The sequence below is a fragment of the Nerophis ophidion genome, linkage group LG08 (assembly GCF_033978795.1).
Source record: "Nerophis ophidion isolate RoL-2023_Sa linkage group LG08, RoL_Noph_v1.0, whole genome shotgun sequence".
In the NCBI taxonomy this organism is placed as follows: domain Eukaryota; kingdom Metazoa; phylum Chordata; class Actinopteri; order Syngnathiformes; family Syngnathidae; genus Nerophis; species Nerophis ophidion.
Window position 1 is genome coordinate 27,756,320 of NC_084618.1, and position 24,556 is coordinate 27,780,875.

The 24,556-nt window shown below is 39.7% G+C and overlaps 1 protein-coding gene across 5 annotated transcripts in view; it reads right to left on the minus strand.

Moving 5' to 3' along the window:
* Positions 1-24,556, minus strand: part of LOC133557603 (netrin receptor UNC5D-like) — a 586,800-nt gene that overhangs the window by 61,331 nt on the left and 500,913 nt on the right. For all 5 annotated transcript variants that reach the window (XM_061908184.1, XM_061908185.1, XM_061908187.1 and 2 more), the window contains 2 exons: positions 15,297-15,491; positions 11,327-11,411 (listed from right to left, as the gene is read on the minus strand). In XM_061908184.1, coding sequence (XP_061764168.1) covers positions 11,327-11,411; positions 15,297-15,491 — 280 coding nt within the window. The remainder of the gene's footprint in view (positions 1-11,326; positions 11,412-15,296; positions 15,492-24,556) is intronic.

The window sequence follows — 24,556 nt, forward strand, 5'->3', positions numbered from 1 at the left end:
TGTTTGCAGTTGATTAGTCTTATCTACAATTCATGTCTGCAGTTGCTTTTATGCATATTTTGTCTCATTATGTCCTTGTTGTTCAGCAATGTTTGCTAGCCATATCAAGATTCAGTATATGCTGTTGAGAGATGTATTCTTCTAGTTTATTAGTACTATTAAGGATATTTTCTTGATGCTAACAAATATCACCAAAGACGCTATAGTGTTGTCATCCGTGTCGAATAAAGCCCTTGTCTTTTCTGCACAACAACAACAACAACAACAACAACAACTAAGCTTTCAGTTTCTGTTATGAAAATGGACGACAAATTATACAGTGGATTGGACCAACAATCATAATTAACAAATGTGTTCTCTTGTCATTTCTTTAAGTTTGGTTCTGTTCTCAAACACTACTAATATACCTCGATTGCATCACAGAACATTTCTCAATCAAATTAAATGTTCAAACATTTTACAAAGTTATTGCTGCAGACACAAGCGGTCCGATTGTATTTCCCAAGATGATAAAAGTGATATGTTTAAGACTCTTTTCCTTTGACGCACTTTCGTATTTTCCCTGACTTTATTATCTTTATGAACTACTTCTTTTGGGACTCTAGGAAAGCCCTTTCCTGACCATTCTGTGAATTAAGCCGCGAAGAAGAAAAACAAATATGACGTCATATGCAACCCTCCTATACAGTACTGTATTTGAAACAAACATAACAAAGGGGTAATTAATCAACTTTCTATTTATTTACAACCCTAAAAAATAAGTTGAACCGTCTGGTACGTGCGCACACACTCACAGAAGTCCCTATGGTGCCCTCACAAACAGTCAGAAGTCCCTATGGTGCCCTCACAAACAGTCAGAAGTCCCTATGGTGCCCTCACAAACAGTCAGAAGTCCCTATGGCGCCCATACAATCAGTCAGAAGTCCCTATGGTGCCCTCACAAACAGTCAAAAATCACAGAAAACCTTAACGTTACCAAAATTCTACAATAAACATTTAAAAACGTAAAGTAAGTAAGTGCATATATCAACATCAGCCAAAGGGGGAACAGACGAGAGAGGAGCAGACAGACACAGGGAAAGAAGGGGGCGATTGATTGTAGGTGTGTGTGTGTGCGTGTGTGTGTGCAAAACAGAGGCGCCATTGAAAGAGAGGTCGTTCTTCACATCAACTATGAAACAAGTCTGCATTGGCATATTTTTCCAGAAAAGTCCGGTCTCATCACAATTAAATCTTGCTGTGGTACAAAGCCTGCCTTGTCGATTGTAGAGAGACAGCGGCGATTCCCATCTTCCTTTCCATGCTAGTCTGTTGTTTTTTTGGGACTCATATGGAGTTAGAAAAGGGACAGAACTTGTCAAAACGGCAAAAAACCCAAACTAAAGATGTATACAAACCGCGTTTCCATATGAGTTGGGAAATTGTGTTAGATGTAAATATAAACGGAATACAATGATTTGCAAATATTTTTTAATCCATATTGTGTTGAATATGCTACAAAGACAAGATATTTGGTGTTCAAACTGATAAACTTTTTTTTTTTTGCAAATAATCATTGACTTTAGAATTTGACGCCAGCAACACATGACAAAGAAGTTGGGAAATATGGCAAAAAAAATACTGACAAAGTTGGAAAAAGTGCATCAAACAATTATTTGGAACATCCCACAAGTGTGCAGGCTTTTTGGAAACAGGTGGGTGCCATGATTGGGTATAAAAACAGCTTCCCAAAAATGCTCAGTCTTTCACAAGAAAGAATGGGGTGAGGTACACCCCTTTGTCCACAACTGCGTGAGCAAATAGTCAAACAGTTTAAGAATAATGTTTCTCAGAGTGCAATTGCAAGAAATGTAGGGATTTCAACATCTACCGTCCATAATATCATCAAAAGGTTCAGAGAATTTGGAGAAATCACTCCACTTAAGCGGCATGGCCGGAAACCAACATTAAATGACCGTGACCATCGATCCCTCAGACGGCGCTGTATCAAAAACCGACATCAATCTCTAAAGGATATCACCACATGGGCTCAGGAACACTTCAGAAAACCACTGTCACTAAATATAGTTTGTCGCTACATCTTTCTTTAAGTGCAAGTTAAAGCTCTACTATGCAAAGCAAAAGCCATTTATCAACAACATCCAGAAACGCCGCCGGATTCTCTGGGCCCGAGATCATCTAAGATGGACTGATGCAAAGTGGAAAAGTGTTCTGTGATCTGATGAGTCCACATTTCAAATTGTTTTTGGAAATATCCGACATTGTGTCATCCGGACCAAAGGGGAAGCGAACCATCCAGACTGTTATCGACGCAAAGTTCAAAAGCCAGCATCTTTGATGGTATGGGGGTGGATTAGTGGCCAAGGCATGGGTAACTTACACATCTGTGAAGGCACCATTAATGCTGAAAGGTACATACAGGTTTTGGAACAACATATGCTGCCTTCTAAGTGCTGTCTTTTTACACCATATAGACACTTACATCATGTGTTGTCTTCATGACGACACTTATGTAGGACTTTTAAAGTCATTTTGATAGTAGGCTAATGTAGCTAATATAGACACATCATGTGTTGTCTTCATTATGACACTTAAATAATACTTTTAAAGTCATTTTGATAGTAGGCTAATATAGCTAATATGGACACTTACAGCATGTGTTGCCTTCATTACGACACTTATATAAGACTTTTAAAGTCATTTTGATAGTAGGCTAATGTAGCTAATATAGACACTTACATCATGTGTTGTCTTCATTACGACACTTATACAAGACTTTTAAAGTCATTTTGATAGTAGGCTAATGTAACTAATATAGACACATCATGTGTTGTCTTCATTATGACACTTAAATAATACTTTTAAAGTCATTTTGATAGTAGGCTAATATAGCTAATATAGACACTTACATCATGTGTTGTCTTCATTACGACACTTATATAAGACTTTTAAAGTCATTTTGATAATAGGTTAATGTAGCTAATATAGACACTTACATCATGTGTTGTCTTCATTACGACACTTATATAAGACTTTTAGTCATTTTGATAATAGGCTAATGTAGCTAATATAGACACTTACATCATGTGTTGTCTTCAGTACGACACTTATGTAGGACTTTTAAAGTCATTTTGATAGTAGGCTAATGTATCTAATATAGACACTTACATCATGTGTTGTCTTCATTATGACACATAATACTTTTAAAGTAATTTTGAAAGTAGGCTAATATAGCTAATATAGACACATCATGTGTTGCCTTCATTACAACACTTATATAATACTTTTAAAGTAATTTTGATAGTAGGCTAATGTAGCTAATATAGACACTTACATCATGTGTTGTCTTCTTTATGACACATAATACTTTTAAAGTCATTTTGATAGTAGGCTAATAAAGCTAATACAGACACATCATGTGTTGCCTTCACTATGACACTTATATAAGACTTTTAAAGTAATTTTGATAGTAGGCTACAGTAGCTAATATAGACACTTACATCATGTGTTGCCTTCATTACGACAATTATAAGACTTTTAAAGTAATTTTGATAGTAGGCTAATGTAGCTAATATAGACACTTACATCATGTGTTGTCTTCATTATGACACTTAAATAATACTTTTAAAGTCATTTTGATAGTAGGCTAATATAGCTAATATAGACACTTACATCATGTGTTGTCTTCATTACGACACTTATATAAGACTTTTAAAGTCATTTTGAGAGTAGGCTAAAGTAGCTAAAATAGACACTTACATCATGTGTTATCTTCATTACGACACTTATATAAGACTTTTAAAGTCATTTTGATAATAGGCTAATGTAGCTAATATAGACAGTTACATCATGTGTTGTCTTCAGTACGACACTTATGTAGGACTTTTAAAGTCATTTTGATAGTAGGCTAATGTAGCTAACATAGACACTTACATCAGGTGTTGCCTTCATTATAACACTTATGTAAGACTTTTAAAGTCATTTTGATAGTAGACTAATATAGACACTTACATCAGGTGTTGCATTCATTATAACACTTATGTATGGCTTTTAATTTTTTGCGGCTCCAGACAGGTTTTTGTTTTGTATTTTTGGTCCATTATGGCTCGAGACCCCTGGCCTATAGGAGGGGTGACCACTCTCAAAAGTCGCCATCTTGGCTATGTGGCGGAAAAAGGAGCGGTTGCAATTCATCAACACAAAGAGAAAATAAGAAAGTCAATAATAATCATGTCAACATTCACACACTGAAGGCACAGTGATTAAAAGTATTCCGTTATCAGATTACAGATACAAAACACTTCAGCTCGCTGGAGGCGGGGCTTGATGAGTCATCAGGACGTTTGCCGAAGTTTGAGGCGGGATCAACTCTGCTCTTTCAAGTTTGCACAGCTCCGCCGCGCTGACAGGCGCCAGCTTTACGGGCGACCTCCTTATTGCTTTTGGCGCCGACAAAATGACGGGGCTGAAGCGAGCGCACACGCCGACTCGTCCTTAAACAGTCGCGTCCTGAGTTGACCACATCTATAATGGCGGTCTCCTCGGGGTCATTTCAAGGTCATAGGTTACCATCCCCTCCCCTCCCGCCACCCTCGTCACTGTGACTTAAGTCTGCCACTTCAGCCGAGCCTCCGCTGCAAGGCTGCGATAAGCCGGATGCAGTTTGCCGCTTAAGGAAGCTGCTGGAGTCGCTGCGCTGAGCTGTCAATCAAGCGCTATCAGCCGACAGGCGCCACAGTCCAGCGGGAGGAGAAATCACATTCCTTTCTTCCTCTCAGCCCTCAGCGGGAGACTTTCCTCAAATGAGAGCAGGACGACACAGGCTCACTTTCAGGTGCGGTGGCAGCAATGTGAAAGCTTTATTAAGTCTGCTGCCTGTGTTTTATGTCATTGTCAGCCGTCACATGATATCACTTTTCCATGTCTGATTGTGTGTCTGCTGGTCGCTCCTGTCCACTCCGCTTAATATCCACATTCATGGTCACCGCTAGTTGGCCGTTAACGACCGGCTCAGTTTAAAAGTTTAAATGTCCCGCTAAATCGAGCTTGGGGTTTGTTTATAGTACAGTGGAACCTCGATTTACAAACCCCTCCTTTTGATTGCAGCAAATGAATCGCTGTGTTCGAACTATACCTGAGTGTGTGAACCATGTCTCTCTGTGTGTGAACCATGTCTCTGTGAGTGAACCATGTCTCTCTGTGTGTGAACCATGTCTCTGTGAGTGAACCATGTCTCTGTGTGTGTGGACCATGTCTCTGTGTGCGAACAATGTCTCTGTGTGTGGACCATGTCCGTAAGTGTGAACCATGTCTGTGTGTGAACCATGTCTCTGTGTGTGGACCATGTCCGTAAGTTTGAACCATGTCTCTGTGTGTGAACCATGTCTCTGTGTGCGAACAATGTCTCTGTGTGTGGACCATGTCTTTGTGTGTGGACCATGTCTCTGTGTGAACCATGTCTCTGTGTGTGAACCATGTCTATGTGTGTGAACTATGTTTGTGTGTGGACCATGTCTCTGTGAGTGACAATGTCTCTGTGTGTGAACTATGTTTGTGTGTGGACCATGTCTCTGTGTGTGGACCATGTCCGTAAGTGTGAATCATGTCTCTGTGTGCGGACCATGTCTCTGTATGCGAACAATGTCTCTGTGTATGAACCATGTCTCTGTGTGTGGACCATGTCTCTGTGTGAACCATGTCTCTGTGTGTGAACCATGTCTATGTGTGTGAACTATGTTTGTGTGTGGACCATGTCTCTGTGTGTGGACCATGTCTCCGTGAGTGAACAATGTCTCTCTGTGTGGACCATGTCTTTGTGTGTGGACCATGTCTTTGTGGTTGGACCATGTGTCTGTGTGTGGACCATGTTTTTGTGTGTGGACCATGTCTCTGTGTGAACCATGTCTCTGTGTGTGAACCATGTTTCTGTGTGTGAACCATGTCTCTGTGTGTGAACAATGTCTCTGTATGCGAACAACGTCTCTGTGTATGAACCATCTGTGTGTGTGTGAACCATATCTCTGTGTGTGAACCATGTCCGTAAGTGTGAACCATGTCTCCATGTGTGAACCATGTCTCTGTGTACGAACCATGTCTCTGTGTGTGAACCATGTCTTTGTGTGTGGACCATGTCTCTGCGTGTAGACCATGTCTCTGTGTGTGGACCATGTCTTTGTGTGTGAACAATGTCTCTGTGTGTGAACAATGTCTCTGTATGCGAACAATGTCTTTGTGTGTGAATCATGTCTTTGTGTGTGGACCATGTCTTTGTGTGTGAACCATGTCTCTGTGTGTGAACAATGTCTCTGTGTATGAACCATGTCCGTGTGAACCATGTCTCTGTGTGTGAACCACGTCTCTGTGTGCGAACCACGTCTCTGTGTCCGAACCACGTCTCTGTGTGTGTGAACCATGTCTCTGTGTGTGAACCATGTCTCTGTGTGTGAACCATGTCTCTGCGTGCGAACCATGTCACACAATTGTAACGCGCTTATGTACTCAAAATGCAAGACACGTATTTACCCAAAATGTAACACACTTCTTTACCCAAAAGGCTAAGTCTAAGTGCACAAATGTAACACAGATATGCACTTTAAAGACTAAGTGCAAGTACACAAATATCACACTTTTGTGGAATTTACAAAAAAACACACACATTTAGTAAAAATACTAGGTGTAAGTACACAACTGTAATGCACTTACCCACTAAATACAAAAGTCGAATACAGTCATGTACTCAAAAGACCTTATGTATGTACATAATTGTAACGCTTAGGTACTCAAAATGTACTCACGATTGTAACGCACGTATGTACTTTAAAGACTAAGTGCAAGCACAGAAATATCACGCTTTTGTGTACTATAAGAACAAACACACAATTTACTAAAAATACTGAGTGTAAGTACACAACTATAATGCACATACCTACTCAAAACACAAGTCGAATACACTCATGTACTCAGAAGAACACGTGTATATACACAAATGTAACACGTGTAGGTACTCAAAATGTAACAATTGTGTACTCAAAAGACTGAGTGGGAGTACACTAATGTAACATACTTATGCACTCGAAATGTAACACTCCTATGTACTCAAAATGTAACACTTATTTACTCAAAAGACTGAGTGTAAGTGCATAAATGTAACACACATATACACTTAAATGACTATGTGCAAGTACATAAGTACAAAACACTAGTGTACCAAAAAAAAACACGAATATACTCAAAATACTGAGTCCAAGTACACAACTATAATGATCTTATCCACACAAAACACAAGTAGAACAAACTCATATACTCAAAAGACAATGTGTAAGTACACGATTGCACCGCGCTTAGGTACTCAAAATGTAACACATTTTGTGACATCATTGAGTACGTACTGTGTACTCAAAGACTGAGTGAGTACACAAAAGTGTTACATTTTGAGTACCTAAGCGCGGTACAATCAAAGACTGAGTGTGAGTACACAAAAGTGTTACATTTTGAGTACTCAAAGACCGAGTGTGAGTACACAAAAGTGTTACATTTTTAGTACTCAAAGACTGAGTGTAAGTACACTAATGTAATACACTTTTGTACTCGAAATGTAACACACTTATTTACTGAAAAAACTGAGTGTAGGTGGGCAAATGTAACACATTTATACACTTCAATGACTAAGAGCAAGTACCCAAATATAACACACTTGTATACTAAAAAAATATAACACAGGAATATATGCAAAACACTCAGTCTAAGTACACAACTATAATGCACTTATCCACTCAAAACACAAGCAGAACACACTCATGTCCAAGGGAGTAGAATATATCCAGCCGCTACTGTGTAGTCACTATCAATACAAGCGCTGCCCGTAATGTTTAGTCAATGATTATGGCACAGAAAGGGTTAAATGTCGGTCTCTGCTAGAAGTCCTGCCTCTAACCTGAATATCGCTCCCTCATTAGTTGCCGCTTTCATGCTAACTTACGTGTGATTGGCTGTCCCTGCTGTCACTCCTTCTGCTTGTATAAGCTAGCCTACATGCTAGTTGCTAGCGAGCGGACGAGAGGCAGTGCAACTCGGTGTAAGTTGTAAGTTCTAACTTGTAAGTAAGTGTAAGTTGTAAGTAAGTGTAAGTTGTAAGTGTAAGTTCTATCTTGTAAGTAAGTGTAAGTTGTAAGTAAGTGTAAGTCCTAACTTGTAAGTGTAAGTTGTAAGTAAGTGTAAGTTCTATCTTGTAAGTGTAAGTTGTAAGTAAGTGTAAGTCCTAACTTGTAAGTAAATTTAAGTTGTAAGTAAGTGTAAGTTGTAAGTAAGTGTAAGTTGAAAGTAAGTGTAAGTTGTAAGTAAGTGTAAGTAAGTGTAAGTTGTAAGTTGTAAGTAAGTGTAAGTTGTAAGTAAGTGTAACTTGTCAACATGTTCGGCATTTGTTGTTCCTGGCACACGGTAGCTAGATGGATTTTAATATCAGTGGTGTGATTTACATTGTGTTTGTGTCTGTTTGCGTGCGTGTCTGCTGTAGGTTTTGAAGGATGTCAATGAAAAGAAAACTGGATATAAGAGACTTCTTTAGGAGTCAAACTGTAAGTTACTTCAAGGGTGTATAGAGGCTCAACAATATTAAATAATTCAACAATATATCACTCCAGTCACGCCCCTTAGAGTGCTATAATGAGCATATACCATGGACTGGAGTGATATATTGCTTTTATAAAACGGTTACAAATAAAGGCATTATGATATAGGAATACTTAATCAATTTAATGTAGTTTTATTCAACCAGAAATACATATTATCCAATAAAATAGCCTCACTGCGGAAAAAATAGTCCCACCTATCCAGACGTTAGCTCCAAATTAGCACTGCATCTCGTCTTTTCCTCCGCTTTTTTTCAGGTGAAAGTCAATGCTCAGTCCCCTTTACCATTGTTAACCCTCCCCGGAGATGAAAGTTAACCTTAAACATGTGAATTCAACTACTTTAGTCCGTTTTTTAACATCGTAAAAACATCAGCTGTCTTTTACTACGGACTGCAACAGTCCGTTGTCATGGATACATGACAACAACTTCCATCCATACCAGTCATGCGTGCCTGAGGCGGAGTGATAGCCTACGCTGTGATAAGGCTTTAGAATATTTAAACCACGGTTAACAGCCAATCAGATCGACGGATTTCACCTTTCCGTTTTATTTTTGAAATTATTTTTTAGTTTCATGTATTTGTGTAGAAGTGAGCAACGGTTTGAAAATACCAATGTGGTGGAAATACAACAAAACCTCACTAGATGATCATGGGATTTTACAATGCTAAAATATAATTCATTAATATGAAGTAATATTCATATTTAGTAAAAGCCCTTTTGCTCAGGCAGTAACTGTACCATCAAGCCCTATGGTAATTGTCCTTAATGTATCTGTCATGCATCAACATATTTTTGGCCAGCAGTTCATTTCTGTGACAGACCGGCGGAGGCATGTGATTGGCTCTTTCAAATAGGAACAACCAGTGGACACTAATCTGCTTGTATTTGAGTATTAGTGACAAATATATTTACAGTACAAAAGCAGTAATTGAAAGAAGTAGATGAAGGGAAAAATTGTGAGTGACTTAAACACAAGTTGTGGAAAAGATTATTACAGTTCATTTATGTTTATTTACAATGTTGTATTACATGAATGTATTTCTGATGTTGTTGATGGACAATAGGCTATGTTAATTGACAGTATGATGCACAGTTGCACTACAGCCCTACACTAAAGAGTAAAGATGAGAACTCTTCCAAGTTGTCTCCTTTGCTTTCATTTTAGTTGCTTTAGCCCAGGGGCGCTCACACTTTTTCTGCAGGCGAGCTACTTTTCAATTGACCAAGTCGAGGAGATCTACCTCATTCCTATTTATAATTTATATTTATTTATTTATGAAAGAGACATTTTTGTTAACAAGTTAATGGTGTTTAATGATAATACAAGCATGTTTAACACACATAGATTCCTTTCTTTCATGAAGACAAGAATATAAGTTGGTGTATTGGTTCTGATGACTTGCATTGATTGGAATTAGACAGTGGTGCTGATAACGTCCGCATTTTCAAATGGAGGAAAAAAAAAGTCCTCCTTTCTGTCCAATACCACATGAAAGTGGTTGGATTTGGCATCTCATTTGTCCAACTTGCATACTCGTTTTTAAACACTTTGTTATGAGAGTAGCATATGTGTGTGGCCCTTTAATGTCTGGCAGCAGGTGAGTGACGTCAGTGAGAGTGCGTGTGGGCAAGCAAGTGAGAAAGCGGTCGCTGAGGGCGGGGGAGAAATACATTGACATCAAACTCCGTAGCTTGCTAGCTTGTGCACGCTAGCTTTCTGAGACTCTTATTTTGTTAGCACAGGCAGGATGAAACAGTTTTTTTATGGTGAAGACAGGAACTGTGCAGTCGGTCTTTAGAGTTTTGACAGTAGGTACGGAGTCTCTAGAAATAAAATGTGTTTCTCTGCGTCCGCCCTGTTAGTGATTGTTTTCTTAAATATGAGCTGGCAGTAGCCAGCGTCATCTCACAAGATCCTCGGGTGCCGAGAATGTCAAACAACTGACGAAAGTGAAGTCTTGGTATAATTGATGATTGCTCATTTTTATGTCTATTTTTTAATGCCTGGCTTGAGATCGACTGACACACCCTCCGAGATCGACCAGTCGATCGCGATCGATGTAATGGGCACCCCTGCTTTAGCCTATATCATCTGCATGACGTGAAATTATGATTGCTAATGTAAAAAAAAAAAAAAAAAAAAAAAAACTTTCAGAGTGCTGCCTTGGAGCACTTTTGTGTCCCCGCCAATCTCAAAATAAAACCTACTCCCTTGCACATGTAAAAAGACAATGTGTAAGTACACAATTGTAACGCACTTATTTACTCAAAAGACTTGAGTGTGAGTACACTAATGTACCACACTGATGTACTCGAAATGTAACGCACTTATTTACTCAAAAGACTGAGTGTAAATACACAAATGGAACACACTGATGTACTCGAAATGTAACGCACTTATTTACTCAAAAGAATAAGTGTATGTGCACAAATGTAACACACTGAAGTAGTCATAAGACTAAGTGAAAGTACACAAGTAAAACACACTTATGTACTAAAAAGTATAACACGTGGATATACTCAAAATACTGAGTGTAAATACACCTATATGACACACTTATGCACTGAAAAGACTAAGTAGGCAAGTGCACCAACGGACACACAGCATATGTGTGCAGAGAGGGCGAAGGGACAAAATGTCGGCGGCAGAGGAAAGATGAAAAGAAAGCGAGCAGACGGAGTCGCTGCCTCACCTGCTGTCCTCCTGGTTGACGATCACGTACATCTCCCAGGTGGTGTCCTGTGCGATCCCCCCGTGAGGCACCAGCACGCTGATTCCTGCCACGACAACAAACAAGTGCGCTCATTAGGGCGCGCGCAGATTGCGGGACATGAAGGGACCTCGGCGGAGTCGGCGCCATGTTTACGAAGTCAAAGGACAACGTTAGGCCGGGTGCAGTGTGCCTGCCACGCCAGCGGTTGGCGGCGTAGCTTTGGGCGACGACTCGAACAGAGACTTTAATCTTGATCAGGTGTGGCGAAAGTGTCCATGTCATTACTCTATATTAGAATAATTATGTATGTATTATCACACAACTTTTATGCTTAAGGGCCATTGCTATAATTATTATCAATTGTGCTTAAGTGGAATTTGTCTTTGTCCGCGCAAAACTGGCAATCCAAAGGATTGCAAGCCAGTCTGGTATCAGTGTCTGTGTCCAGGAACCGCCTGCTGACTGCCAAGGCCGAACACCGCCGTGACGCAGACAGAGCAGAGACAAGGCAATATCACCAGCATCAACACATTTGCGTTTTTGTATAATCATATATTGTGTCTAACTGGAGTTGTCGAGATTACCCCCTTCCCTTATCGACAGCTTCAGTGATGTAAACAGGGACATCCCAAATAAATAGAGGAAGCACGCGGGCTGGACTTTTAGAACGTAGTTTGGATCTGTAACTAGAAGGCAGCCCAAAATACGTGTCTCCTCATTGAGCCAAATTGAACTCTTGTCTCTGCATGCTTGCTTCTCGTCTGTTTAATAGATGTCATCGTCGGCCCTTTGAGCCGGATTGCAACACGTCTGACGATTCCAGCCGGGTGAGTAAAATCAGAAGACCATGGCAACCACATCTCCCATTGAGGAGCTGCTTTTTTTCACCCAGGCTGGGATCTGAGGATTGACGGGAAACCGAGGACAAGAGGAAGGAACGCAGATTTCAGTGAGTCCAAACTGAACTCTGTCTCTGCATGATTCCTTGCTTCTCGCCTGTTGAATAGATGTCCTCAGTGTATGAACCTGACATCTTCTCGGTCCTTCGAGCCGGATTCCAACACGTCTGACAATTCCACCCGGGTGAGTAAAATCAGAAGACCATGGCAACCACATCTCCCATTGAGGAGCTGCTTTTTCTTCACCCGGGCTGGGATCTGAGGATTGACGGGAGACCGAGGACAAGAGGAAGGAACGCGGATTTCAGTGAGTCCAAATTGAACTCTGTCTCTGCATGATTCCTTGCTTCTCGTCTGTTTAATAGATGTCATCAATGTATGAACCTGACATCTTCTCGGTCCTTCGAGCCGGATTCCAACACATCTGATGATTCCAGCCGGGTGAGTAAAATCAGAAGACCATGGCAACCACATCTCCCATTGAGGAGCTGCTTTTTCTTCACCCGGGCTGGGATCTGAGGATTGACGGGAAACCGAGGACAAGAGGAAGGAACGCGGATTTCAGTGAGTCCAAATTGAACTCTGTCTCTGCATGATTCCTTGCTTCTCGTCTGTTTAATAGATGTCATCAGTGTTTGAACTTGACACTGTACTCGCAACATTTGAAGGTACACTAGCGGCAGCGTCATGAAAGTCCCAACAGGAAAATAGGAATCATGAGCGGCTACTTGGCCGATGTTAATCATTTGGTCCAGTGAGACAGCAGAGACCGACACTAATTGTTTGCTTGGTGCAGACGTCTCGCACACGTGTACACCCACGGGACGCGGAGGCATCGCCACCTGAGGGGCCGCCCCCTCGCTGGCGCTTGGTGAGCTAGCAGGTGTGCCGCGTTTGTGAGGAGATCATGTGATCACACGGGAGCCTTCCCGTCACTACACAGCCAGGAAGGCGTACATCCAAAACCACAAAGGAGAATGCGACGACTTCAAAACGACTCCACTTAGTTGCCGTTGGAAACGACACCCGAGGGTCTATGAAGCTTTGGAATAGAATCAAATGTATTTAATTAGGTGTGTGAATCTTTGGGCACCTAACGATTCTATCCGATTCTGATTCGTGGGGTAACGGTTGAATTCAGAATGGATGTCCAATTCAACACAAATCTCGAAGCAAATCGATTCTCGCAACGTATTATTTAGTATAATAATCATAATGAAACATTTTCAATACAGGCTACTGGTTAGAAAAGCTTATTCTGGTTGCATGGAAATGTATTTTATAAAAATGTAATATTGGAAAAAAAAATACATATATATATATATATATATATATATATATATATATAAATATATATACAGTGGGGCAAAAAAAGTATTTAGTCAGCCACCGATTGTGCAAGTTCTCCCACTTAAAATGATGACAGAGGTCTGTTATTTTCAACACAGGTACACTTCAACTGTGAGAGACAGAATGTGAAAAAAAATCCAGAAATTCCCATTGTAGGAATTTCAAATAATTTATTTGTAAATTATGGTGGAAAATAAGTATTTGGTCACTTCAAACAAGGAAGATCTCTGGCTCTCACAGACCTGTAACTTCTTCTTTAAGAAGTTGTTCTGTCCTCCACTCATTACTTGTATTAATGGCACTTGTATATATGAGTTGGTATAAACTCAACTCATCGTGTTTGGAGGAAGAAGAAAACTGAGTTGCATCCCAAGAACACCATACCTACTGTGAAGCATGGGGGTGGAAACATCATGCTATGGGGCGGTTTTTCTGCTAAGGGGACAGGACGATTGAAACCTCCTTCCATCAGTGAGAGCTTTGAATGGTTGACCAAATACTTATTTACCACCATAATTTACGAATACATTCTTTAAAATTCCTACAATGTGAATTCCTGGATATTTTTTTCACATTCTGTCTCTCACAGTTGAAGTGTACCTATGATGAAAATAACAGACCTCTGTCATCATTTTAAGTGGGAGAACTTGCACTATCGGTGGCTGACTAAATATTTTTTTGCCCCACTGTGTGTGTATATATATATATATATATATATATATATATATATATATATATATATATATATATATATATATATTCAATTGAATGCACTACAAAGACAAGATATTTGATGTTCAAACTCATAACTTTTTTTCTTTTTGCAAATAATAATTACCTTAGAATTTCATGGCTGCAACACATGCCAAAATGTTGTCTTTGTAGCATATTTTACATCCAACACAATTTCCAAGCTCATATGGGAAATGGGTTTGTATATATATATATATATATACACACACACACACATATATATATAAATATATACACACATACATACACATATATATATAAATATATGTCTGGATGCGAATCGATTTTTTTTTCCTGTGTTAGCTTGCAAACCACAAACAGGCTAATGTTATTTATTAGCCATTCAGAATGCAATTATCTTACAATCCTCAGCTGTCATGAAAAAAATGCAATCAATAAATGCATTGCAGAGAGAAAACTGCTTGTATAACTTCCTTTTGCACGTGCATGGCAGTTTTAATATGCTAAAATGGTTTTTCAAACTTTCATGACGGCCAAAGTTGGAACAGATGAATTTTGTTTTTATTGTGAAAGATTAAAGTTGGGATTTTAAAATGTATTTCCCTCCTCAGTCAGCCATGTTTTATTGGCCTATGTGAGCTGTAATATTCCTCCAAGCAATACAAACATTCCTTTTATCATCTTAGAATGGTGTACATTTGTAATAATCATAAAAGCCGCCAGTGTGCAATCAATAACGGGAGTAAATATTCAAGCGTGTGAAGCATTGAGGGGATGGACAGAGGAGGAGGGGAAGGCCGATGCTTCATCTCAGAAGTGAATAAAAAATTGATGTTCCCGCTCGATGGATGGCGTTTTCACCATCTTTGCTGCGGGCTAATAACGACAAGGTCAAATACGCTCAAAATGCAAGGCGCCGCGTCTGAAAGTGCGCTAAGTGTCCGTGTGATATGCTGTATTGGCCTGGAGGAAGGCGGAGCCCCCACCTGTGTTGGGCACCACCAGCCGGCCCCCCGCGTGACCCAACACGGCCGAGGCCTTTTGCCGAGGCCTGCCGGGGGACAATGGCGCCTGCGGGCCCAAAAAGTTCTTCTCTCGCCGGCCAAGCGTGGGACCCACAGCCACCGTCCGGTAGTCCGGCGCCAGGCCCCTGGGGAACGTCTGCGGGTGGTCTGTCATGCCTGAACACAAACAAAGCCAAGGAAGTAAATACAGGGAACTTTCAGTAGAAAAAAAAACAAACAAGCAAACTGGATTTGAGCAAACAAAATGAAACAGAGACTATAATAAATAACTCCAAAAAAAGGAAACCAATGATGTGATAGTCAAGTGACTATCGCAGCATGTAAACCAGCACATTTCCAAAAGTTTATTTTTTACAATTACCTCTCAGGAGCTCAGGACCTCCCGTCCCCATGACGACGCAGCCTCACATACATACATAAATACACACAGTGGGGCAAAAAAGTATATAGTCAGCCACCGATTGTGAAAGTTCTCCCACTTAAAATGATGACAGAGGTCTGTAATTTTCATCATAGGTACACTTCAACTGTGAGAGACAGAATGTGAAAAAAAAATCCAGGAATTCACATTGTAGGAATTTTAAAGAATGTATTTGTAAATTATGGTGGAAAATAAGTATTTGGTCAACCATTCAAAGCTCCCACTGATGGAAGGAGATTTTATCTCAAAATCTCACGATACATGGCCCCATTCGTTCTTTCCTTAACACGGATCAATCGTCCTGTCCCATTAGCAGAAAAACAGCCCCAAAGCATGATGTTTCCACCCCCATGCTTCACAGTAGGTCTGGTGTTCTTGGGATGCAACTCAGTATTCTTCTTCCTCCAAACACGATGAGTTGAGTTTACACCAAAAAGTTCTATTTTGGTTTCTTCTGACCACATGACATTCTCCCAATCCTCTGCTGTATCATCCATGTATCCATTTTGGTATAAACTCAACTCGTCGTGTTTGGAGGAAGAAGAATACTGAGTTGCATCCCAAGAACACCATACCTACTGTGAAGCATGCGGGTGGAAACATCATGCTTTGGGGCTGTTTTTCTGCTAAGGGGACAGGACGATTGATCAGTGTTAAGGTAAGAATGAATGAGATTTTGAGCCAAAACCTCCTTCCATCAGTGAGAGCTTTGAATGGTTGACCAAATACTTATTTTCGACCATAATTTACAACTAAATTCTTTAAAATTCCTACAATGTGATTTTTTTTTTCACATTCTGTCTCTCACAGTTGAAGTGTACCTATGATGAAAATTACAGACCTCTGTCATCATTTTAAGTGGGAGAACTTGCACAATTGGTGGCTGACTAAATACTTTTTTGCCCCACTGTACATACATACATTCAGTCTTTAAACGGCAAAATGGGTCAAGTGTAAAACAAGATTGATAATCAACAACATTCGCCGTGATTTTGTCAGTGACGCCGTTTTCCTTTTGGTGGAAAAAAACGCTTGTCGTCAATCAATCGAAGCATGAACAGCCGCTTGGTTGCCAAGGGAGAAGGGGAAAGATAAGAGGGAAATAAAATGTATTTTACTACATTTATGTTTTTCAAAATAACTGTTGAATTAAGTTATTTGAAGGGTTCTTTAAACACTTTTACAATAAAAAACAACCTCTTAAAGTTAAAGTGGAAGCACCCATGATTGTCACACACACATTAGGTGTGGCAAAATTATTCTCTGCATTTGACCCATCACCCTTGATCACAACCTGGGAGGTGAGGGGAGCAGTGAGCAGCAGCGGTGGCCGCACCCGGGAATCATTTTTGGTGATTTAACCTCCAATTCCAACACTCTTAATGACTAGGCCACGTGTATAGTAGGGCTGTCAAATTGATATGTTTAATCATGCATAAACAAAAATTCAGCGGTTTGGCCACAATACCCAGCAATATGTTTGGAGGAGAAAAGGTTAATCCCTGTAATCCCAGGAACACCATCCCTACCGTCAAGCATGGTGGTGGTAGTTTTATATGCTGATCATCAGAACGCCCGCACCACTGGGAGGAGAAAATTCAAACATAATTATTTAGCACACTCAGTGTGATTCAAGGCTGACACTGCTCTGCAGTTGCGGTTTTGTGTGAATGTTTAGTGCGTCTAGAAAGGACGTGCAAATTTGGTTCTGAGAAAGGAGACGATGGGATTGCAGCTCCGTCCTACATATGCTTATCAACATATATAGACTGTCTAAAATACAAGAATTGGACATTTCATTCTACATGTCTATGTAGTAAAATAATTTAATAGTTGCTGGATAATTTAAAGTGGAAAATTATCACCAGACCTATGTAAGCGTCAATATATACCTTGATGTTGCAGAAAAAAGAATATACGTTTTTTTAACCGATTTCCGAACTCTAAAAGGGTGAATTTGGCGATCTAAACGCCTTACAATTGTTCGCTGTCGGAGCGATGACCTTTCACCCGTGACGTCACAATGGGAAGCAATCCGCCATTTTCTCAAACACATTACACACACAAGTCAAATTAGCTCTGTTATTTTCTGTTTTTTTCGACTGTTTTCCGTACCTTGGAGACATCATGCCTCGCCGGTGTGTTGTCGGAGGGTGTAACAACACGATCAGGGACGGATTCAAGTTGATTTACGTGGATTGTGCATCGATTAGCACGGCATCCTAATCGATGCTAACATGCTATTTAGGCTAGCTGTATGTACATATTGCATCGTTATGCCTCATTTTTAGCTATATTTGCATCTAGCCTTTCCCTCCACCCACATTTAATGCCAAACAAACACATACCAATCGACGGATTTAAGTTGCACCAGTATCAAAAGATGCGAAAGTCCCTCGTTTGTTCTGCACATTTTACCGGCGATGCTACGACAGACATGGCACAGAGATGTGTGGATATCCTGCGACAATCAAAGCAGATGCATTTCCAACGATAAAGTCAACGAAATCACAAAGGTGAGTTTTGTTGATGTTATTGACTTATGTGCTAATCAGACATATTTGGTCGCGGCATGACTGCCAGATAATCGATGCTAACATGCTATTTAGGCTAGCTGTATGAACATTTGTAGCTATATTTGCATCCAGCTTTTCCCTCCACCCACATTTAATGCCAAACAAACACTTACCAATCGACAGATTTAAGTTGCTCCAGTGGTCAAAAGATGCAATCGTTGGTTAGAAGGCGATCGCCGAATAGCTTCAATAGCTATTCGCTTAATAGCTTCAGTTTCTTCTTCAATTTTGTTTTCGCTATCTGCCTCCAAACTCCAACCATCCGTTTCAATAAATGCGTAATCTGTTGGATCGCTTAAGCCGCTTTAACCCGAGTCTGAATCCGAGCTAATGTCGCTATATCTTGCTGTGCTATCCGCCATGTTTGTTTTATTGGCGTCACTATGTGACGTCACCGGAAAATGGACGGTGGATTTACAGATAGCGAAAATCAGGCACTTTAAAGCCTTTTTTCGGGATATTCCATGATGGGTCCAATTTAGAAAAAAACTTAGAAAAAATAAAATAAGCCACTGGGAACTGATTTTTATTGGTTTTAACCCTTCTGAAATTGTCATAATGTTCCCCTTTAAGCGGCTTATTAAACCATATTAGATTGGTGCATTTTAACTTTCCTCCAAAATGTCTTATCTTTGTCTATGTGATGTCAGATGAAACAAAAATTGAGCTGTTTGTCCACAATACCCAGCAATATGTTTGGAGGAGAAAAGGTTATTACCTTTAATCCCAGGAACACCGTAACTACCGTCAAGCATGGTGGTGGTAGTATTATGCTCTGGGCCTGTTTTGCTGCCAATTAAACTGGTGCTTTATAGAGAGTAAATGGGACAATGAGAAAGGAGGATTACCTCCAAATTCTTCAGGACAACCTAAAATCATCAGCCCGGAAGTTGGGTCTTGGGCGCAGTTGTGTGTTCCAGCAGGACAAAGACCCCAAACACACGTCAAAAGTGGCAAAGGTATGGCTAAATCAGGCTAGAATTAAGGTTTTAGAATGGCCTTCCCAAAGTCCTGACTTAAACGTGTGGACAATGTTGAAGAAACAAGTCCATTTCAGAAAACCCGCAAATTTAGCTGAACTGCACCAGGCTATTTATTTTGACCTCACACGCTCCTCTACCTTAATTAGGGATAGTTACCTAAAAAAATTAATACAATTTCAAAGACAAACAGTAACGTCAGCTTTGGTCTATAGGGGACAGTGTCCGAGTATTCGTTTTTTCAAGGGTGTCCAAAGTGCGGCAAAAGTAAAAATGTAAGAAATAAAAACACATAATTTCATGAGAAAATTCTGGAATTTTAGTACTAAGAACTACAGTATTTTCCAGACCACAGGGCGCAACATATTATAAGGCGCACTGCCCATGAATGCTCTATTTTTTTAAAATCTTTTTTCATATATAAGGCGCATCAGATTATAGGACACATCAACGGAGTCATATTATCATTTTTTTCTAAATGTAAAACACATCCTAGTGGTATACATAACATGGTGGTTATTTGGTCAAAATTTTGCATAGATGATGTTTTACAGATCATCTTCAAGCCAATTTCTGACAGTAGCTTCAGGATGAGCCGTTTTGTGGGCGGTCTTATTTACGTGGCTCACCTTCGACAGCGTCTTCTCCCCGTCATCTTTGTTGTAGCGGTGTAGCGTGCAAGGACGGGAGTGGAAGAAGTGTCAAAAGATGGAGCTAACTGTTGTAATGACATTCAGACTTTACTGAAATCAATAACGGAGCAGCATCTCCTCATCCGTAAACAACACAGGAAATGTGTTCCATGAAAAACCATCCAAACGGAACTCTAATAACTAAAGTTACTCGGGTGAATAATGTAAACTCACTACACCGGTATGTTTTAGCGCTTTCATGGCGAGTCTACTGACAGATATAAGTAAGAACTTTACATTACTTTATGTTAGAAATGGCAACAGTGAAGGAAGATAAAGAAAAAGAAGAAGCTTATCGACTACAAAGGCGGATGTGCGCAATTTTTCAGGATTTATGCAGATCTCAAATACAGATCAGCAGGTACCAGAAGGTATGAAAAGTTGCTTTTGCATATTATTGTGAAACAAAACGACAGTTATGTCTTACCTCATACACACACCATAATAATACTCGCATGTTTAATGCGCCGACAATCCATCAAGTGGTGCGGCCTCCTAGCTTACCAGAGTCGTACTAAAACATTTTGATACATTTTTGAGCTCTGTGTGTAATGTCCTCAAATGTTGGTGTTGTTTACCTGAGACATATTGCCATCATAGTGCAGCCTAAATGCATCCCTTATGTTTGACTGCCATCTACTGGTCACACTTATCATTACACCATGTACCAAATAAAATAGCTTTGAGGTGGGTAAGCTCAACCAATCATATTCCTTACATTAGACGCACCGGGTTATAAACACAGTCGAAACAGTGTCGAGACAGTGTATTATCCAAATATAATGTCGAGTTTTAAGAAAAAAAAAAAAGATTTTAAGTGCGCTTTATAGTCCGGAAAATAAGTTAATTAATTGAAGAACACATTTCAGCGACTATTTTTAAATGGGGTGCAGGACTAATTTATCACCGGTCTGCTCGTCTGTTTTGCCCATGTCCATCTTTTTTTTGTCACCTTCCTTCTGATGTCCGACCATTTCTGTTATGTTTCAGTCTGTGTGCTCTCAATCTTCTAGTGAAGTGACTTACATTTATATAGCGCTTTTCTCATGTGACTCAAAGCGTTTTACAGTGTGAAACCCAATATCTACGTTACATTTTGAAAACAATGTGGGTGGCACTGGGAGCAGGTGGGTAAAGTGTCTTGCCCAGGGACACAATGGCAGTGACTAGGATGGCGGAAGCAGGGATTGAACCTGGAACCCTGGAGTTGCTGGCACAGCCGCTCTACCAACCGAGTTGTACCGCCCCAATCCTATTCAGTCGTTCGCTGGAAACACGAGGAACAAGCCCCTCCTACTGAATTGTGATTGGCCAGACAGTATGGCTAATTTCAATATGATTTGCATATTTACTTAATTTATAAGGCGCCTGGGATCAATTGTAGGTTGATGCACACTTTAATACATTTGAATTTTTCCTTGCGTATGATGTTTTCTGGATTTGAACGTATGTCTATTTTTTTAGTAGGAAATCCTCTCCAACTCTTTAACGCATGAGACCCCAGGTGATTTTAACATTGCACTACAGCAGGGGTCACCAACCTTTTTGAAACCAAGAGCTACTTCTTGGGTACTGATTAATGCGAAGGGCTACCAGTTTGATACAGACTTAAATAAATTGCCAGAAATAGCCTATTTGCTCAATTTACTTTTAATAAAAACATCTCTATATATATATCCATCCATCCATCCATTTTCTACCGCTTATTCCCTTTCGGGGTCGCGGGGGGCGCTGGCGCCTATCTCAGCTACAATCGGGCGGAAGGCAGGGTACACCCTGGACAAGTCGCCACCTCATCGCAGGGCCAACACAGATAGACAGACAACATTCACACTCACATTCACACACTAGGGCCAATTTAGTGTTGCCAATCAACCTATCCCCAGGTGCATGTCTTTGGAAGTGGGAGGAAGCCGGAGTACCCGGAGGGAACCCACGCATTCACGGGGAGAACATGCAAACTCCACACAGAAAGATCCCGAGCCTGGATTTGAACCCAGGACTGCAGGACCTTCGTATTGTGAGGCAGACGCACTAACCCCTCTGCCACCGTGAAGCCCCTCTATATATATATATATATATAAATATATATATATATATATATAAATATATATATATATATAAAAATGGGTATTTCTGTCTGTCATTCCGTCGTACATTTTTTTTCCTTCAACGGAAGGTTTTTTGTAGAGAATAAAAGATGAAAAAAACACTAAATTGAACGGTTTAAAAGAGGAGAAAACACAAAAAAAATGAAAACAAAATTTTGAAACATAGTTTATCTTCAATTTCGTCTCTTTAAAATTCAAAATTCAACCGAAAAATTTGAAGAGAAAAACTAGCTAATTTGAATCTTTTTGGAAAAATTGAAAAAATTATTCATGGAACATCATTACTAATTTTTCCTGATTAAGATTAATTTTAGAATTTTGGATGACATGTTTTAAATAGGTTAAAATCCAATCTGAATTTTTTTAGAATATATAACAAATTGGACCAAGCTATATTTCTAACAAAGACAAATCATTATTTCTTTTAGATTTTCCAGAACAAAAATATTAAAAGAAATTCAAAAGACTTTGAAATAAGATTTAAATTTGATTCTACAGATTTTCTAGATTTGCCAGAATATGTTTTCTAAATTTTATTCATAAAGAGTTTGAAGAAATATTTCACAAATATTCTTCGTCGAAAAAACAGAAGCTAAAATGAAGAATTAAATTAAAATGTATTTATTATTCTTTACAATAAAATGAAAAAAAAAATACTTGAACATTGATTTAAATTGTCAGGAAAGAAGAGGAAGGCATTTAAAAGGTATATGTGTTTAAAAATCCTAAAATCATTTTTAAGGTTGTATTTTTTCTCTAAAATTGTCTTTCTGAAAGTTATAAGAAGCAACGTAAAAAAATAAATGAATTTATTTAAACAAGTGAAGACCAAATCTTTAAAATATTTTCTTGGATTTTCAGATTTTATTTGAGTTTTGTCTCTCTTAGAATTAAAAATGTCGAGGAAAGCGAGACCAGCTCTCTAGTAAATAAATAAAATTTTAAAAATAGAGGCAGCTCACTGGTAAGTGCTGCTATTTGAGCTATTTTTAGAACAAGCCAGCGGGCGACTCATCTGGTCCTTACGGGCTACCTGGTGCCCGCGGGCAGCGCGTTGGTAACCCTTGCACTATACAGACCGGCAGCACGGTGGAACGCGGATTAGTGCATGTGCCTCACCATACAGAGGTCCTGAGCAACGTTCCCTCTAAGGTACACGTCCTCTAGGCTGCGCACAATATCGAATAAAAAGATAAGCGCATAACAGTGCGCACGTCTGCCGTCGCTCACATGTGCGCCACTGAATGCTCAAGGAGTTTTGGCCTTTGCTCACACATATGAAAAATTGGAGGCAAAATTGGTCCTGAGTAGTCCTGAGTTCAATCTCAGGCTCTGGATCTTTCTGTGTGGAACACCTTGCAGCACTAACTCTTCCGGGACGCCACAATATACACCCCAGCTACCACCAAACCCTGCCTCCCCCCAACCTCCTCACCTCAACCAATATAGCGCTTTTTCTCTAGTGACTCAAAACGCTTTACATAGTGAAACCCAATATCTGAGTTACATTTAAACCAGTGTGGGTGGCACTGGGAGCAGGTGGGTAAAGTGTCTTGCCCAAGGACACAATGGCAGTGACTCGGATGGCGGAAGCCGGGATCGAACCTGGAACCCTCAAGTTGCTGGCACGGCCGCTCTACCAACCGAGCTATACCAGGTAATACAATATACTGAAATAATTTTTTAGTCTTTCTGGATCGCAAAATACTACACAGAATGTTTTCATGAAAAAAATAACTATCAATTTAGTTTTTTCCCCAAAAACAAATAATAAAAATATCCCAATATTTTTTCTGTGAAAAAAAAAATCTAATTAAATTATTTTTGCTTTATTTTTTCTCTTAAACTATTTTTATGATTATCTGGAAATTATCCATATCATTTTATAAGCCGCAGGTTCCAAGTATAGACAAAAAGTAGCCACCTATAGTCTGGAATTTACGACAAAAATAAATGACAAAAAGAATGAATATTGGCTTATTTTGTCTAAAGATGTAATCAGCTTCAGTAGCGATACGGGTTTCCTCGGACGTGCTCTGACTTGGAAAAAAAAAATAGGCGTTTAAAAACCTTTTAGATAATGCTAACGACGCTAGCGTCATTACATCACAATAGCAGGTACAAATATGCATGAATACACTCCTACAGACATCACACATGGGAGGGTTTAGTAAGTATGAATTGTTTTAGTTATATTGTTAAACTTACAAACAATGCTTGGAGTGATTAATGAAGAATTCATACGACCAATGATTAGTCGACATTGTCAACATGCAATGGTTTGGTAAGTATAAACAGTTTTAATTATATTGTAAAACTGACGAACGTAGCTCGGCGTGATGTATGACGGATCCACACGAGTAGAAACACTTTAGACAGCGAGAAGACGAAACGGCACTTCTACTTCCGGTTGAAAGCACTAAATGGAAGGACACTGCAGC